The 18,971-nt window shown below is 38.2% G+C and overlaps 1 protein-coding gene across 1 annotated transcript in view; it reads right to left on the bottom strand.

Annotated features, from left to right (window-relative positions):
* Positions 1 to 18,971, bottom strand: part of LOC102690932 (collagen alpha-1(XXV) chain) — a 242,074-nt gene that overhangs the window by 108,744 nt on the left and 114,359 nt on the right. Inside the window, exons 3-4 of the mRNA XM_069189267.1 lie at positions 16,135 to 16,179; positions 1,555 to 1,562 (exon numbers count right to left, since the gene is read on the bottom strand). Coding sequence (XP_069045368.1) covers positions 1,555 to 1,562; positions 16,135 to 16,179 — 53 coding nt within the window. The remainder of the gene's footprint in view (positions 1 to 1,554; positions 1,563 to 16,134; positions 16,180 to 18,971) is intronic.

Raw genomic sequence — 18,971 nt, 5'->3', positions numbered from 1 at the left:
TTTGATTACAGGAAATGGTCTTTATATTATTGAGAGCAGGGATAAAAATGTTATTGTAATCATCTAGTCCAATAACCAAAGACCAGTGCAACTATTCAGACTAAGAGTGATGCTAATAAAATGTGGGGATGCAGGAAATAACTGCTATTTGATTCAGAAATTTGATTTGTTATGTTTTTTTTTTGTTAAAAGAATAACAAAAACAGTTTTGTTATATAAATATATATGAAATAAAAATCAAGTCTCATTTGCAGGTTAGAATCTCCAATAATTAATCATTTTTATTCCTACTGACTTTCGATTCAATCACGAGATTTGATGCAAAACAAACCTTTGTAACACTGTACATGCAAAAACAGTGACAGTTTAGCTCCCTCTCTACTATTATTACTACAGTGGTACAAAGAATTGGATCGGTCATGTACAGAACATATGGCACTGTACATTGCACACGAAGACAGGAAGTCCAAAATTTAATGCATCAATAAATTTCTTAGTAGTACATACCAGAACAAGAGTCCCCAAGCTTCTATAAAGATACTAGTAAAATCTCAAAGAAACATTGTTTCCATTTATTTACATGATCTCTTTTACGACATATATACAGTCTGTATATTTTCTGCTATAAGTGTGCAAAGCAGCTGTTTCAATGCAGCAATTATTCATTATTTTTGTTTAAATTTGAGAAGAGGCGCTTCTGATTACTGGCAATAACCTCACGATAAATTAAATTTTAATTAATTTAACTGTCAATATTAGGATATATAACTACATACATTAAAACAAAAAACAAGTTTGAAATCACTGTATCAAATATTTTTCCCATAATCAAAATCTCACAAAACATAAAATATTTTTATGAAACTAAAAGATATGTGAATAATTGAAATTTTTTCCTTACACTTTTGTTTCAGCAAAACTATTACTTTTTACACACATGAAATTGTTTCTTTATATGTGGACTCACATCAACAAACCTGCATGGTGGAGATACCCCTCTGCACCAGCCACACACCTAGCTCTGCAATCTCTTACAGGAAAGGTAGCACTGACTGGAGGAGCACTACATTTCTCACTGACATCACTGCAAGCCTTGGAAGTCATAGACGTCTCTGTTGCAAATCTGAGAGAGCCCAATGTGCCAAATCCTAAAAACACCCCGTGTTGTTCTTCTTATTGTACACTACCACTTGGCTTGGTCAGAGTGATCTAGCGACATCACCTGGACTCAAACCTTTGTCTGGGTGCTCCATCTCCACCTGGAGAAAGTCTTGATTGGTTAACGGAATAGGGGCAACTTCTGCTTATTTTCGTAAATATTCTATCAACTCATTTATGCAACTTATTGCTTTTTCCCCATTAAACATAAAAGAACCTTAACCTTCTTCAACAGAATAAATGAGTAAGCTTCTCTGTAATGTCAGTCAATGTAGTACTCCTTACTGCATCTTTATAATTGGGTAATTGTTACCTCATTAGAAGGACATCATACACACAGGAAAATACTTTCAAGCAAAGCAAGGTGGTTCCTTTTGTGAAATCAGAAGTACTTACAGGAGGTCCTGAAAAAGATAGGAAACAAAAAAGACAAAATAAATATTTATGATAAAAAGCAGATAAAACAATGACTGTTCAAAATAAAAGGGTTCTGTGCTCACTAGACACATAGTAATTCAGCAAATCAGTTTTCAAGTTCTTACAGTTTCCATTTCCACATTGCAGTATAATACTATATCAAAAACTGTTAAATGCCAGTGCATTTTGTATACAGAATTAGAAAATTAAAACAAAAAGAAAGTCCTAATACATAAAATTATTTAGCTTCTAGGATGTCTAATTTCAATCTTGTCGACAACCTGGCATTAAATTTCAGCTGGACTGCAGAATTACTGTTTTATTTATACCCCTGGCATTTAACCTTGGCAAAATGACAAAATGCTCATCTCCGTATCCTCTTACGCCACTGTTTGCCAGTAATGAAAGATCCTAGCAGGCACCTGGCTTTCCGGAAGCAACCATTCTTTCCTTCATACATGTCTGCTGTTTGTTAAATATGTCACAGTTTTGTGAGGTGATACTTACACATTTTTCCAATTATTCGAATTCAAAAGGATCTGTGCAGTGCTGCTTCAGGAGCCTATCAAAGAGTTTTTTTAGATCATATCTGATATTTGCCTCCTATTAGTGAGAGCAGCTGTTTTACCTAAAACCAGCAGCTTTTTTATTAGTTTTTTTTGTTTCTTCAAACTTCTGAGTAAGGTATAGTGCAAATTGACTGAGCAGCTGCTCTTTAGAGACTTAATTTCAATGCTTTCAAGATTTTAAATTTTTTATTGTTCATTGAGACTAGCTACTTATTTTGTTATAATTTTGTTTTTATGTTGTTCTTTTTGCTAAAAATATACAAGGAAAGATAAATAGCTCAAAAAGTCAAGTCTTTTGAGATGAAAACAAAACATTGTCCATCCAGCTAGGAAAGTATTAGGGAAGCTGCAAATTCTGTGAATAAAATCTAAAGAAGGCTCCACGGCCGAAACATTGTGTTTTCTTTCTTCTTTTTTTCAGCATGGAATAAACCTATTACTTGTTCCTTTGCAGCCTACGCATGCTGATGCAGCTACCCACCTGAACTACTACATTTTAAAATAATGGAGCGTAAAACAAGTAAATGTGAATATGGATATTCAATTATTATGAAATTCTTCATAGCAAACTAAAGTTTCTTTAAAAATAAGAAACAGTGTGTCATGCCATTTCAGTCATATTTTTGTATATTCCAGAACATATGAATTCCATTTACATGAAAGTTTAATGTATCAAGTTATCCGACTTCAAGTAATGCTACCAAAATGTCATTCATTAAAAATTAAAGTGACTAAATAAAATTGAATTTAGCCATTTGAACCTTTATTTGTAAGGTTCAAATTAATTTAAACAAATGATAAATGCTTATATAATAAAGGCTAACAAAAACAGCAGTACAATTTTGTAAAGCACTTTTGTCAGTTATTTCAGAAAAAAACATGATTGTACAAAATTAAAGGTTTCTGTGCTTACTAGACACATACAGTAATTCAGCAACTCAGTTTCCATGTTCTTCCAGGTTTCATTTTCTAATTTCAGTATTATACTATGGAAAAAAAATTGAAATGCCACAGCACCTTTATACAGAATTTAAACAAACAGTAATTTCCATGTTGCTTTTACTACAGTATATTAAAAGTTAACTTCCCTTTAGTATCATTTTGTGCCCTGAAACAGAACCCACAAGACACTTGATCATTCGCAGGGTAGCTCATGAAATCTGAATATCCATATATTCATGGTGTAACATGGAGTAATATGTATTGGCAGCATGAAGCACAGAATGCCTCCTTTAGACCTCGAGCTTCTCTAGTTACTGTGAAGGCCTGACAGCATCTTTCATTCTCCATAACACCAACAAATTATTATTACTGTTATTGTTGTTAATAATAATAATAATAATAATAATTCCTTTCACTTATACAGCGCTTTTTGGACACTCCACTCAATTGCTTTACAGGGGACTCCCCTCCACCACCACCAATGTACAGACCCAACTGGATGATGCTATGGCAGTCAATCTGCGCCAGTAATCTCACCACACATCAGTTTGCAGTTGGGAGGAGTGGCTTCAATTAATAGATGGGGATTATAAGGAGGCTATGATTGGTAAAGGGAAATTTGGCTAGGACCCTGGGGCAACACTCCTACTCATTTTGTGAAACGTCCTGGGATTTTTAATGACCCCAGAGAGGACTTTGGTTTTATGTCTCATCTCAATGATGGTGCCTTTTTTACAGGACCCACACAGACCACGGGGTGAGCGCCCTCTACTGGCCCCACTAAGACCTCTTCCAGCACCAACCTTAGATTTACCATGAAGTCTCCTATGCAGGTAATGAACAGGCTCACACCTGCTGAGCTTCAATGGGTTGCCAGTTGCAGGGATATTCTGCTGCTGGTTGCAGAGATGGTTGCTGATTGCAGCCCCTAAAAGGGGCTCTACAACCCAGTTCTCAAAGGCACAACAGGTACAAGACAAAACTGGTGGACAAAGGCTACAGCTGAATGAGACCTTAGACTGTCTTGGCCTCCATGCCATTGGATCAAGGTTTCGTTTATTCAAGACATGTGTAGACGATTGTACGTCATGGTTTCTCTACAACTTGCGTACAAGGGTTTTCAGTCTCCAGAATATTTTCTCAGTACTACAGTGACCAAGTTATGGTGATGTGAGCAGGATAGGTGATATCTGGAAGCTCGTAGTCATGAGATCAGGCAGAAGGGCAGCTTCTGAGGGGGTTATCTGCTAAACACTTTTTGGGAGGAGTTAGCATATATAGAAGGCATCCCACTGGATGTATTTATCTCTTCCTGACTAGATAAATACATTGAGTGAGATCACCTTATCACCTTCGGGTGGTCTAAAACAGTAAAAAAGTAGTAAACTTTTAGATCTCGAAAATTAGGACCCTAGAATATTGTCCAAAGTATGGCCATCCAGAATGCCACACAGCATTTGTTGCCTGATATCTCTGGAGATACAGTATGACACTTAAATTGTTGAACTGAGTGAAACCTGTTTATTTGAATAAAGGCAAATAAAGGAACATGGAGATGTCTATATTCATGGAATTGGATTTGCAACAAAGAATGAAATCAATCACCTTCATTAGTTCTCTGTACAAATCAATAAGCACTTCCTGTTTGTCTTAAACTTACAGGGAAAGAATACACCTTCTGATCATAATTGAACGTATTCTCCCACTGAAATGATAAGTCCAAGGAAGTTTTTTATGTCAAGCTCAACCATGTTCTTTGTGGAATCCTGAAAGATAACAGATTTATTATTCTTGGAGTTTTTAAAGCCAGAGTTCTCTAGAATGGAACTATTGAAGTAGCTGGAAATGTCCATGGACTTATCATCTCCAACACTGTGTGACTAGAAAAACAGACGTAAAAACATTGTGGACAATAAACAGACAGAAACAACGATGGTTAAACACTGCCTGTACTATCATGATTAACGAAAATCTCCACATGACCAGAGCAATGACAGGACCCCAGAATTGCAACATCTTAGCCATTCTATTATGCCTAGCAAACTACCTCCCAAACATCTACCTGTGGAAGAAGCAATGCTATTGGAAAATCAACATTGATGCATTAGAAAATCCAACCAAAATAAGGCATTTTCAAGAATGCATTACTGAAAAGCTCTCAAGCTTCAACCAATAATAGAAACAATAGAAAAGTGTTTATACTATTTTGTAAGAGTTTTAGATAAATATCAGCAATGCCTAAAGAGAGACACTTAGATATTACACCAGGAAAGAACATTATTTTCTTTTACAAAAAAACTTGCTCTCGTCCTACACATTTGTAGTGAAGAGGTAATCTAGAATAGATTCCAAGGATGCCTTCATTTTCACAATATTTAAGAAGGAAGACAAATCCAACATTTGAAATTACAGAGTGATGTCTCTGATGTCCATTGTTACGACCCCAAGTGTCTAGGGGAAAAGGGGTGTAACATTTAGGATAATTCTTTTGGAAGCAGGGGGGTTTTGGTGAGGGACTAGGAAGCGTGATAAGGGTAAGGAACTAGAGTGGTGCCAAAGAAAAGAAAATAAACAAAATGGAGCTGTCACGATTATAGTCCCCCCTCCTTAAGGGTGCTCCAGCCCTTTCACTCAAGACCTTATTCTGTGCACCTGTTTCCCATTCCCAGCCCACCTTAAAAGCCAGGCGCTGACGCTCATCCGGGCTCTGCACCTGATTACCATATCGTGCGAGTCCGGGATCTGGAAGCGCCTGGTCCCGTTAAGGTTTTAATCTCTGTTCCCGTTCCTGTTACCTCTCCGCCGGTTCCGACCCGGCCTTCGTGTTTTTAATTCCTTGTTCTGATGGATCTCCTGGTTTTGGACTTACCCTTGTGTTTTGGATATTCCCAAAGGACTACTCTCTCGGATTGTTCGCCTCGGCCACACCTCCCCCGTGCACCAGCGCACCTTGGACACGCCCCCTTGTCTTCAGCCCCGTTTTCCTGCATGACGTTTCCCTAGTGTTTCCCCACTCCGTCGGACTGTGTCGTCCACATAAGGTCCGGAAAGAACTGTTCGTTACAGAATGCAGAGCCAACACCTGGACCCCGCGGACGGCACCCTGGCAGCCTGGATTCCTTCGTTTTTTTTTTCTCCCCTTTTTTTTTTCTTAGGGCTTCGGAGCCGCCCTGAAAAGGAGGGGCATACTGTCACGATTATAGTCCCCCCTCCTTAAGGGTACTCCAGCCCTTTCACTCAAGACCTTATTCTGTACACCTGTTTCCCATTCCTAGCCCACCTTAAAAGCCAGGCGCTGACGCTCATCCGGGCTCTGCACCTGATTTCCATATCGTGCGAGTCCGGGACCTGGAAGCGCCTGGTCCCGTTAAGGTTTTAATCTCTGTTCCCGTTCCTGTTCCCTCTCCGCCGGTTCCGACCCAGCCTTCGTGTTTTTAATTCCTTGTTCTGATGGATCTTCTGGTTTTGGACTTACCCTTATGTTTTGGATATTCCCAAAGGACTACTCTCTCGGATTGTTCGCCTCGGCCACACCTCCCCCGTGCACCAGCGCACCTTGGACACGCCCCCTCGTCTTCAGCCCCGTTTTCCTGCATGACGTTTCCCTAGTATTTTCCCACTCCGTCGGACTGTGTCGTCTGCATAGGGTCCGGAAAGAACTGTTTGTTACAGGAGCTGGCTAGGAAACCTAATCTGACTACAAAAGAAAACCCGAAACACACGGTCTTCGGCATCTTCAACACCCTAGCTAACCTGCACTGACTACCCAAAATCATACAAGACAAATGGCACTCACCCGTACTAAACTAGTGTAATAATACAAAAATCAACTAAGTGTGTAAGTGTACCCAACAACCTAAGCTAACCTTATATACGAAAGTTCACACAAAAACACAAGTGAAACAGGAAGACAAATAAGGGAAAACATAAGTAATAAACAGGAGCAGGGTACAAAAGTTGAACATGTAACACTGGGGCAAGGTAATGACAAAACAAGGATGAACACACAAACAAACAAAAGTACAAATAAACAAACAAAAAAAACAACAAAACAACAAAGCCGAAGCTATACGAAAATACACACACACAAAGCAAAACAAACCAACAAACGAAGCCGAAGCAATAACCAGAAGCGAAGCGAAGCGAAGCGAAGCGATAACCAAAACCAAACGGGACCGAAGTCAAACGAAATGCCTCTTCTTCCTGAAAGCCTCCATGTTATATAGTGAATAAAATGAGTTCTGATTGGCTGAGGCTGATTGATGATGACATCATATTGAAACAGTGGTGTGATGGTTGGCCAATGGGGAAGGGAGAACAATCAAGGGTCAGCAGTGTGGACATAACAGAAAAACCACACACAGAACACACACTGGGACGTAACATCCATTATGGGCTAGACCACTATAAAACTTCTCTTGAATTGTCTCTCTTTTTTTACTGAAGAACTTGTCCCTGAACCCCAGTGTAGATTCAGACCATCAAGAAGTACAACTATCATGATTTTTATACCCCATCAATTACGTTAAATTTTGTGAAGAAAACGGCCTCTCCACAAAGCATTCTTTGACGTGACAAAGTTCAATTTTGTGAATCATGAGGCACTCTGGAAGACCCTCCTGAAGTACAGATGTCCTGAAAAATTTCTCAGCATCCTTCACCTGTTTCATGATGATATGTGTGCAGTAATCCCAAGTAATGGATCCATTACAGAGCCCTTTGGTGTCTGGACAGGAGTCAAACATACATATGCCATTGCCCAAACTCTGTTTTGATTACTTGTGACTGCCTTGCTCCAGTTTGATAACTGACAAGCACACTGCTGGAGTTCAGCAGAATCCCAGAATGGAAAATAAATTATTTGACTTCCAACAACTCCAGTCCAAAAGTAAAACCACTTTGACATCAATCATCTAGCCCCAGTATCCTGATGATGCAGTAAATGCCTTGAAAAATATGAATATCTAGACAACTGCCAACACATTTACTGAGACATACGAGAAGCCCAAAATTCTCAGTCAGCTAGCTCCACAAGCACAAATTGATTCCAATTCACAGTGAGCAACTGAACAATGCACAGGACTACAGATAGTTCGGTAGCTATCTTTTATAGAAGGCTGATACTGACAAGAAATCATCAACTGAAATTGCAATTGCAGCCATTAGTCATGGGAGGAAGTGGGCATTTGACGACTGCAACATAAAAACCAAAAACAGTCACTATTTCTACTTTACTGTACAGTGTAGAATCATGGACATCATACAGAAGATACTTAAATGGACTTTATGCAACATAAAACAAATGCAACATTAGATGATTATACATGGCAAATGTAATGACATCAACTGCAATGGCACCAACTTCATTGTTCTATCCTAAGCAGGCACCACAAGCATAGAAACTATGACCATCCACCATCATCTCATCTGGTTATCAAGTCATCTGGAGGTCAGATTCCAGACTCCCAAAAGTTCTCTTCTCACAGTGTAGCCAAGGCATTCACAGCAGAAGAAGCATTTAAAGATAGTGTGGTGAAAACCTTTGAAGAAAGGCAGTTTCAGCTCCTGGGAGATTACAGCCCTTGCCCAACAAGACAAAAGAAATAGAACTGGGAAGAAGACCACTTGAAATCTAAAGATGTCAGAATGAGGAAGCAAAATGAACCCCTTGGAATCATAGAAGACAATGTTCCTCAACATTGAGGGATAGACCATTAATGTACAAAGTTGGTAGAGGTTCTGTTAAATGTTTCTTCTTTATAATTGTCAATAGACTTTTACTGCTCATAAAGAAAAATCAGAATATTTTTATACATCATAAATCATTGTAAGGAAATGCTGTAAAGAACTACTGTTGTTACCCAATGTGCTAAAGCTGATTGGTGAAATGCTCCACATCCCTAGCTCATTTCTTCACATTCACTCTGATATTTACAAGGTAATATATCAAATGATAGGAAATGGCAAAGGCTGTGAACTGTGTTATTCATCGTGCCATTAAGATCATTCAGAGAGACTGTCAAAGGGTAGTGATGAGTGTGATTTTAAGATTCGTGAGAAACTTACTTACATTTACACCCGGACTTTCTGTACTGTACTCTACATGTACCAACAACCTATGTCTTATCAATGTTGTTTGACCTTCTGTTGCTTTCAATTTCTAACAAAATCCAATTACTTGCTGCCAATTACTGTATAATATTGTTAGGACAAACTGTTACTGTCTTATGCTAATTTACCCCTTTAGTTCAGGATTATTCCATTCCCAGTGGAGCATACAATTCAAACAAAGCTTAAAATAAAGTGGTAAGTGCTTTGGAATTGTTGCTTTTGTTTTTTATTGACATTTCAATACCGTGATGAAATTGGAGTAAATGTATTGCCACTGCGGCCACAGTTGTGACCAATGCATGTATTAGTCATACACTATATACGATACTATCTGTCATTATTAGCTCTTAAATTGACAAGTAGGCTTGGAACAGCACTACAAACAGCTGCAAGGGTCAAATCTAGTTAAATGAGATCAATGTCATTCCAAAACATAACCCTCTCTCAGCTCGCCAGTGTTAAATGATTTTTTATGTATAATTGTTTCAGAAAAATAAAAGGACAAAAAATATCAGCTGTTATTCTTTGCCAATGATACAATTGTAAGAAAACGTTCGTTGTTTACTCTTCCTGAAACAGGATGAAAAATGATAATAATCACTAGTGACCTGTGTTGTAAAAGTAATTTTTTTCAGACAATTAAAACATTTAGTTATATATTTAATAAAATCTTCATGAACTGGATCAAGGCAAGATTAACCTTAGGGCTTAGGAAGTAATATAATGCTTTTTAATATTTAAACATTAAATACTACTGTATGTCATTATCTACAGACTAGCATGTGTTTTTCATAAAAGTCACCTTGAAAAAAGGTATCAGCTAAATAATTTAACACTTATTCATATGAATATGGAACTCATATTTAATTATTTGAAGGGTAATGGCACAAAAAGTTCCAGAAAAAGTATTGGAGTTAAATCTTTTAAAATATTGTCAAACATACCTCTGCACAAAGTGTGTGGTTATGGCTTAGGTAACACTTAAACACAGACATTCTGGCTAAAGAAGAACTGACCACCCAAAGGGTCACTCACAGATGGGAATAAAGCATACAGTAACTCTGTGGTAGGCAGCTAGCATCTGTAACTGCCAAACTACTGTGTGGCTGCCTGTGTTGGTGAAACTAAATGATGTATTCTTTGTTGTCATAACAGTTCACAGAAACCCAAAATGTTCTAGACTGACACTTCATTCACATCAGTTCTTTTCTTGAGGCGGCTTGGTACTTTTCCATTTTTTTAATTAACTGCTTTCTCTGGATCTAGTGTGACCAGATAAAAGCTAGCACAGCTTTTTCTACACAGACACAAACACTCACTTCGGCCTGGATTCCTGAGAGAGCAAACAAACCATGTCTAGTCAAATGCAATCAAAATGTAAAGATTTTCACGGACATCTATTCAGGTCTGGAATTGAATGCCAGTCTAGCCCGCTTTAATGCCTGATAAAGAAATCAAAGACTAATAATAACATTCAAACACACTTCCCCCACACACACTCCCTGCATGCAAGAAATACAATATGATACCCCACACAATCCCAACAAACAAGCCAGAGATGATTCACGTGCCTTTATGATCAGGCCCTGGAAGTTTTGAACAATACACAAAGATGGCATAATAAGGTCAACAGTTCTACACTACAACCAGCAACATATGACACAAAAAGGAAATCATTATTCTTTTCAGGAGACAAGCATTCAAAAAATGTTAATAGAAAGAATGTTTAACCAGGTACAACTTGAAGTACTTAGAGCTAGAAGATGCAGTCACATCTTATTTTCCCAGAACAGCTTCTTATTCTCAGAACAGCTTCTTATTTTCCCATTCAGGATAGCCACAACTATCCTTGGACTTGCTGTTGCTGTATGGTCAAGCTCAGCAGGCTTTGTTCGCCTTGTTCTCACAGTCAACAGTGTCATGGGAGGATTCTATTAATGAAGCATATGAGGGCAATGAGCCATTCCGATATGCCGACTTAGCAAAGAAGGTAGACAAGGATGTGCTTGAGGTAGGATTTTGTGGCTTTGTGGCACACTATATAATTTGACATCTGAAATGCATTGGATTCAATTGACAGTAGTTCAAACAAGTTTTTAAAGAAGCAACAAAGAAGAACAGAAACGGTCTCTTGCTGAGAAAGACTGCATGGTGACTGCAAAGGGAGTAGAAGAAAGAAGAAAAGATGTTACGACTTAGGTAAGTATACTGGGATGAGTTGGGTAGGGAGAAGGAAGGGAGTGATGATACGATTGCCAAGGTCGAGCTGATCTTTAGCGGTTATGGGCTGGTCGATGAAATAGTGAAGAAAAGAGGCCCACACTTGTTAACCCTTGTGTTATGCCCCACCAAGTACACTCCAGATGGCTGCCATGCTGATGTCCCAAGGAGGCCACAAAAAGGTCAATCCCTGGAACCAGATATCAATCCTGGGCTCGAGGAAGGAGCTTGAAAGAAGGAAAGTGTTAAGGTGACATTTAACTGCAAAACAACTTTCACTGTACTTTCTGAAAGTACCTTTTAACTTTCACTGTAACTTGCTGGCAAGAGCCAAGTATTACATAAGAATGAATAGAAAAAAAAATACTTTTATATAAAAAAATATAAATTTTATATAATTTAATTTATTAACCTAATGTTACTTATAGCACAATATGTTGTACATAGGGATGAAAGCTTAAGAAAGGAAATATTCATAACAGCTTTTTTTCAAGTTAAAGTATGCCAGGCAAAGTCATGAAGAACTAAAACAAAAGTCCATCCTCCCCCTCCTCCACCTCTTGTTCCCCTTTTCCCCAGAGGTTAAGAAATGACCCAAGAATGTACACAGTCGCTGCATAAATCAGTACTAAGCGTGTCAAAAATTAAATACACGACAGCACACTAGATGTCTTCATGAAACAGAAGGTCTGCATGTGTTGAGTAGCACCTGGTGTTTTCAGAGCATGAGATTCATTGGTTGAAATTTGCCAGCAGTATGAAGTGTAAGGCAGTAGGGTGGCAGACGGCCCAGGTGTAGGCTTTGTTGTTAATGGAGATTTAGGACTTCAGAAGGCAACTTTGGTCTCTGGCTTGCTGCTTGGCGGCCTGTAGACCTTGTTCACATATGCTGCAGATTTGGCCACCTTTAATTTTTTTTTTCATGTCTGCACATTCTGGATAATGTTACTGTGCTCACAGAAGTTACATTTTTATTAACCTTAAATGTAGTCCTGTGGCGTTTGAAACACTGTACAGGTGCTATTGTTTTCTGGTTTGGGGCTTGTTTTATTATTCTGTTAGAACTGAAAGCATTTCAAATTTGTGTTTCAGAGTAGACTGAGAAGAGGTTGCAAAGCTGTACTGTAAGTACAATTTTAACACACCTGTGTCTCTCTATGTTCCTTTCCTTTCATAAATGAGAAAATCAGACAATATGTTCACTGAAAAACAGATTTAATCACAGTAATTTGGTTCAGGGCTCATTTGAAACTATATTCTTTCAAAACGTTTTTTTTAAACATATCTCACAAAAGAGATTACAGGGTAAATTGGTTGGTCAGAATATTTCTTCCTAAAATGCATAATTAAACCCAAATTATGCCATCAATCTTTTTACATTATGTGTCCTACAAATGAGTAGTAGGTGTACTATTCAAAGAGAGACATTGAAACAAGTATTTGTAAATCTTGAAACATTTTAAAAAACTGGGTACTTTTCTCATTTTTTTCCTTCATCTGAAATCAAACCTATAGTATCAATGATATTTAAATTAACAGTAATACTAGACTCAGAAATCTGTTTCTCATATCAGTGATCACCTAACTTTCTTTGCTACGTGTAACTATTACCTTACGGATTTATGTAGCTTAAAACAGGAATCAAATTTTTAATTTGTCATCATTTGTTTTTATTACAGTAATACATTTTTTCCAACGGTGTTGGGACTTTTGCAAAACTGATGTCTCATGAGCAGTATCTAAGTCTCAGAGCTTGTTCTTCCAGTCTTTCACAGTGCATTGCAGATATGGTTGTCAAAGCTTTATAAGATTTCCTGTTAGTTTTAATTAGTTTTAATAACCTTTTTACAGCCTAAGTAAAGCTAGTGAGAAGTCTTAAGCATACTGCTGTTAAAAAATGATAGTATTTCCTAAAGTTTTATTTTTGAGCAATGAAGAAGAAAGCCTTTCCTTTCATAAATGGGAAAATCAGACAATATGTTCACTGAAAAACAGATTCAATCACAGTAATTTGGTACTGTGGAGTACCAAATACTTTATCTCACTTATAGTATAAAGTATCTTAGAGCTAACTGTGATAGGTACAGGTCTCGTGCACAGTGTTTAAACTAACTTAAGATTTCGGCAGAGGAAATGAGACAAAATTTCACGGGGCAAAAAAGCTACGTTCATTTCAATGTTAATACAAGAGGCTTCTTTAATCAAAACCTCAATGTACACTATGCATGCTGGTTTGCATTGCAATGTCACTTCAGGAAATATTTTATATTCAGTTAATGTTTTCCAAACACATTTAACTGATATGTAAAATATTTGCAGTGCTTTTTCCCATTATAGCTTTTATTTTCTTGTATAAATATGCACCTTTTGCATATGTGGCTCATAAAATACTCAAAACCAATAGACTACAGGTACATACTATTTTATTTATGGAAAAATAGAACAATGCTCTTCATGGGTATTCAGAGTTCTGTCTTCAGTGTTTTTGACATTTTTTGGTCTTTAAATGTGTTCTGTTCACCAGTTATTTGAACTGAAGTATAGAAACAGGCTCAGTGTGAAACTAATTTATTTTGAAAGGTTTCTGTTGCATAATGTAATTGAATTAACTCTTAATTAACTATTTATTCATTGCACTCATGGTAACAAGAGGTGCAAAAAAAATAAAATGCTCTTTTATTTATTAGTACTGAAAAAGAAAAGCAACCAAATAATATAATCAGTAGTTCACCCAATTCCTTAATTTGACCTCATGTTTTCACTCATCTGCATGAAAATAAAAAATCTGCATCACTGTATCAAGATAATACATCATTAATTCAAATTTGATTCAAATTAGATAGCAATCGATTGAGTAGAAAAGATGGTAGGTATTGTGTTGAAAATATTTGATAAATAATTATTTGTTTTAAGTTAAAGAAGAAAGAAACAATCTTTAGCAGGTTTAAACAGTGTAACTACTTAATTAATTTTACACTTTAACGTGTTTTAATAATGAAAGCAATTTAATACTTAAAAGGACAAAGAAAATTATTTGGAAAAAATACAACTATAATTCCTATGCATGCAATACAATGTATTCCAGCAGAATAGCATCATGATTCTTCTATTCCCAATGAATTTTTAAAGTGTGTAAGCTACTGTAGGTGAGACTAAGTGTCCATTAAAACAAAATGCTACCTTGCAGCTATTGTTGAGTTCATATATAAAGCAAAACATTTCCTCTTTGAACTGAAAAAATATCCATCAACATCCTGCTCTTCTCCACTTCCTGTACTCATTTTCTGACTCATTACCAAGGTAAAAAAAATCTCTGTGACTCTGGGACCTAAATTTCACGTAGAGTGAAGGTAGAAGGTAGAGTACAATGCTCTCAACCATTTTCTAAAGTCTGTAAAGATGCATAATGACTGGTTGTGTGAGAGTCATCTTTCATTCACCTAGCTCGACTGGTTGGTATTGAAAAAGAGTCTACAGTGACTGTTGTAAGGTCCTCGTGGAATACTGCAACAGCTGCCTTTGGTTTTGCATCACTTGAAGGACCACATACTGGCCATCTGTTCTTCTATTTGGCCATTATTTACTTCTCATCTCATACCATCAATTTTTTAAGTCAGTCACTTGGATGTCCTACCAAAATCATTGGATGACACTTTGGCTGACATCAAGCTCTTTGACACTCTCCACATTATACAAATGAATAAATGTCTTTCTAACATAGCTGGATGTGGGTTTGTTATGAAATGATGTTATGCACTGGACCTTTTTTAAGTGAGATCCATATTCCTAAAAGTAACCACCAAGTATGTGTAATAGTTAATATAACCTTTAGATGCGACCTCATTCTCAGTTAATGAAAACAATTAGGAACTCCAATGGCTATGATGATTAACAGCACTTTCCACAAGGTTGCAAGGTTTTCCAAACTTCGTGGAAAACAAAAACAACTGTTGTTAAAAAACAAAAAGACCAAACATTTAAACTACATGTAAAGATGATCAGATTAACATATATTAAGATATTAAGAGGATTTTAAAAACTTAATTGCATTGTTTTCCACTGAGGAAAAACAATCTAACAGTGGAAATTTAGAACTTCAGATATCAAGAAAAAGAGTGAGAAGTTGGAACATTTTTGTGCCTATACTTGCTGGAATAGGCTCTGGCTTCCTCACAACCTTGTATTAGATAAAGCAGTAAGAAAAGGGATGGATGAATAGATCTTACAGCCAGACCATTTCACTGAGTTAATAGCAAGAGAATTTAAAAATCAATAACCTTCAAAGTGAGTTATTGTTTTCAATGACTATATATATTCTGCCTCACTAGAATACTTTTTCTTAAAAAATGCAGGTTCACAAAATACAAATAAAAAACATTTATTCCACACAGGACACAATAATGTCTGTGATGTTGCTCCTTTTTTTCTCATTCATCAGTTCTGAATATTGTCAATAACAATAAAATAAAAAGTGATATTTTGCAACCAGCTATAATTATGCTCTTAAATTGTAAATACAGCACATGCTATTTCAATAATTTCTAAAAATCAAGGTCATGGTCATTTATACAGTGAGTCAGATTATGGAAATAACCATAGCAAGCAATCATAGAACATTTTCATTTTCATGGAAGAAATGCAATATAAATTTTCAGGTTTTCCTGTTGATAGTTCCATAATGAATGAAGGTAAGAATGATGAATTAATGTGAACTTACCAGGTTCTCCATTTCTGCCTCTCCTTCCTCGCTTTCCTGGAGGACCTGGGGTTGAAGAAAGAAAATAAAATGTACAACTGGCTACCTTACACACTGCAACAAGCTCTTATCCAAGCACTGTTTATTATTGGTAAATTCTGTACGATGGAAATAAACAAAGTAGGAAATAAAATACTTCTGAAATATACTCTGTACATCAGGTCTGTCAGGGAGTTGTCAGTTGGTAACAAAAGAACCCTGTGCGAAGCCGAAGAGATGAATCTTAGTATCTAGAGAAGGTATCCGAATCGCTAGGCAAGGAGTAGTCCGAGGTTCGTGAGCAAAAGTCAAAAGCCGAGTAAGTAGAACAACAGTGAAACGTAGGGTAAGCTCTTCTCGGGAAGTCCTCAATAGCGAGCGAGGGGAAGATGTGAAGAGGGGGCTGAAATAGGAAGAGTGTGAACTTATTTAGGGCGTGAGTGCTTGCTGTACATAGGAATGTGATGGTGGTTGCGAAACAGAGTGCGATTCGTGACAGTACCCCCCCCCCCCCTTCAGGGTGGCTCCTGACGCCGTAGAGCGATGAAAGTCTTGGATGGCAGACTTGTCTATAATGTGGCTACCAGGAATCCAGGATCTCTCTTCAGGACCGTATCCCAGCCAGTCCACTAGGTATTGCCGTGATCCTCTGTGCCAACAAGAGTCCAAGATCTTACTGTTAATGCAGTTGAACCACCAATGGAGCATGGGGGGGGGTTGTGGTTTGGACAGAGAGGATCTGTGAAGGCTTGAGGAGAGAGACGTGGAACGTGAAATGGATGCAGAGCACAGGGGGAAGGGCAAGATGGTAGGAGACCGGGGTTACCTGGGAAACCAACCGGAAGGGACCAATGAAGCGGGAACCTAGCTTTTAAGATGGCTGTCACAGAAGGGAAGTTCTGGGTTGATAACCAAACGAACTGCCCCCTTCTAAGTCTAGGAAAGGGTCTTCTTCTACATCAGTCTGCTGTTGATTTGTAATGGCAGGCAGTCCTCAGGAGGGTAAGCTGGGCCTTCTTCCATAGCTTGAACTGAAGGGGTATTAGGTATTAGAGATGGTATCCTAATGAGCTTTGAAACGGGGACATGACAGTAGAAGAGGAGTAGAGGGAATTGTCTGTTGGTAACAAAAGAACCCTGTGCGAAGCCGAAGAGATGAATCTTTGTATCTAGAGAAGGTATCCAAATCACTAGGCAAGGAGTAGTCTGAGGTTTGTGAGCAAAAGTCAAAAGCAGAGTAAGTAGAACAACAGTGGTACGTAGGGTAAGCTCTTCTCGAGAAGTCCTCAAAAGCAAGTGAGGGGAAGATGTGAAGAGGGGGCTGAAATAGGAAAAGAGTGTGAACTGCTTGCTGCACGTGGGAATGCGATGGTGCTTGTGAGACAGAGTGCGATTTGTGGTCCAAAACAGAAGTAAATGTGACTATTTAGTCTTTACAGGTACTGAACCATTACTATCAAACAGTGCAGACAAAATATGTTGCCTTAAAAATCATATTACAGTGCATTTCTGAGCTGAAAATGCATATACATTAACAGATATTTTTATTCATACTATTAGGTGTTTTTTTTGTTATTCTTTTGCTTTTGTTTTGTTTTTTTGAAAGACTGAATGTTCTGACTTTTGTAAGAGGACACGGGGAAGGGTCATCTCTAACAGGTATTTCCGAAACGAAACGCTGAAAATGCTAGAGATGGACCTTAGCAAGATGGCGGACAAAAAGAATCAGCTGACCAGTAGATGGAAAGGGTCTACCTTAAGAAACAACGAGACACAGCTGAGACGCATCAGGAACCGGAATATAAGTGGCCCGGAGGCAGTGAACAGGGCGGAAGCCGGTAAGGTGAATGCGTTTTGGAGGTAAAGAGTGGAAAGAGGTGCTTGTTACGGATTGGGCTAAGGAACAACGAACGACTGCAAGGAGAAAGGTTTATGATTTTGGATTACGGACACTGGTTTAGGATACATCGCGGATTGTCTTTATTACGGACTTTTGGAACTCGGAACGAATCAGGACTAAGGGAACGGATAACGGACTGTGTTGGAAGAAACGCCACGGATCTGAGGACAGTAAAGTGTGGTGTAAGTACTACCTTCGTTTACATAAACTATCCCCCGGAGACACCACAATTGGTGGAGGATGCGGGCAGCTCCCGCTCGGGTTTGAGAATCGAAGAGAGCAAGTTTTTCCGCTCTGCGCGTGTGAAGAAACGCTATGGAAGAATTAATACAGCAGTTGTCCCAGGCCACCCTCGCCCAATTCCAGGCATTAAAAGGACAACGAGAAGCTAACGAAGCGCAACTGGAGGCGAACCAAATCCAAAAAGAAACCAACGAACAAATTATAGAGGAGCAAAAATTAATACGCGCAGAGTTGTGCAGGTTAAGGGAAGAAATCCAGCAGGCCCCGGTAGCGGGGAGAGGTACCGCTCAGGAAGAACAAATTACGCTAGAAAAGATGACTGAGCTTGATGATGTGGAAGCGTATTTAACCACCTTTGAAAGAACTGCAGCTCAAAATGCATGGCCCAAAGAGCAATGGGCTTGGAGAGTAGCCCCTTATTTAATTGGAGAAGCCCAAAAGGCATATTATGATTTAAAAGAAGAAGATGCAGAGAATTATGAGACTGAAAAACGAAATATTGGCAAGACTAGGGGTAACCATGGTGATACGAGCAGTCCGGTTCCACAATTGGAACTACCAGATGAACAAGCCTACGAGGTCTCAGATGTTTGACCTGGTACATCTGGCAAAGTAATGGCTCCAGCCAGAAGAATTAAACCCAGGACAGGTGGTAGAAAGGGTGGTGTTGGATCAT

The sequence above is a fragment of the Lepisosteus oculatus genome, chromosome 1, assembly GCF_040954835.1.
Source record: "Lepisosteus oculatus isolate fLepOcu1 chromosome 1, fLepOcu1.hap2, whole genome shotgun sequence".
NCBI lineage: Eukaryota > Metazoa > Chordata > Actinopteri > Semionotiformes > Lepisosteidae > Lepisosteus > Lepisosteus oculatus.
Note: the sequence above shows the minus strand (reverse complement) of the source record. Positions and strands in the feature narration are given on the sequence as shown.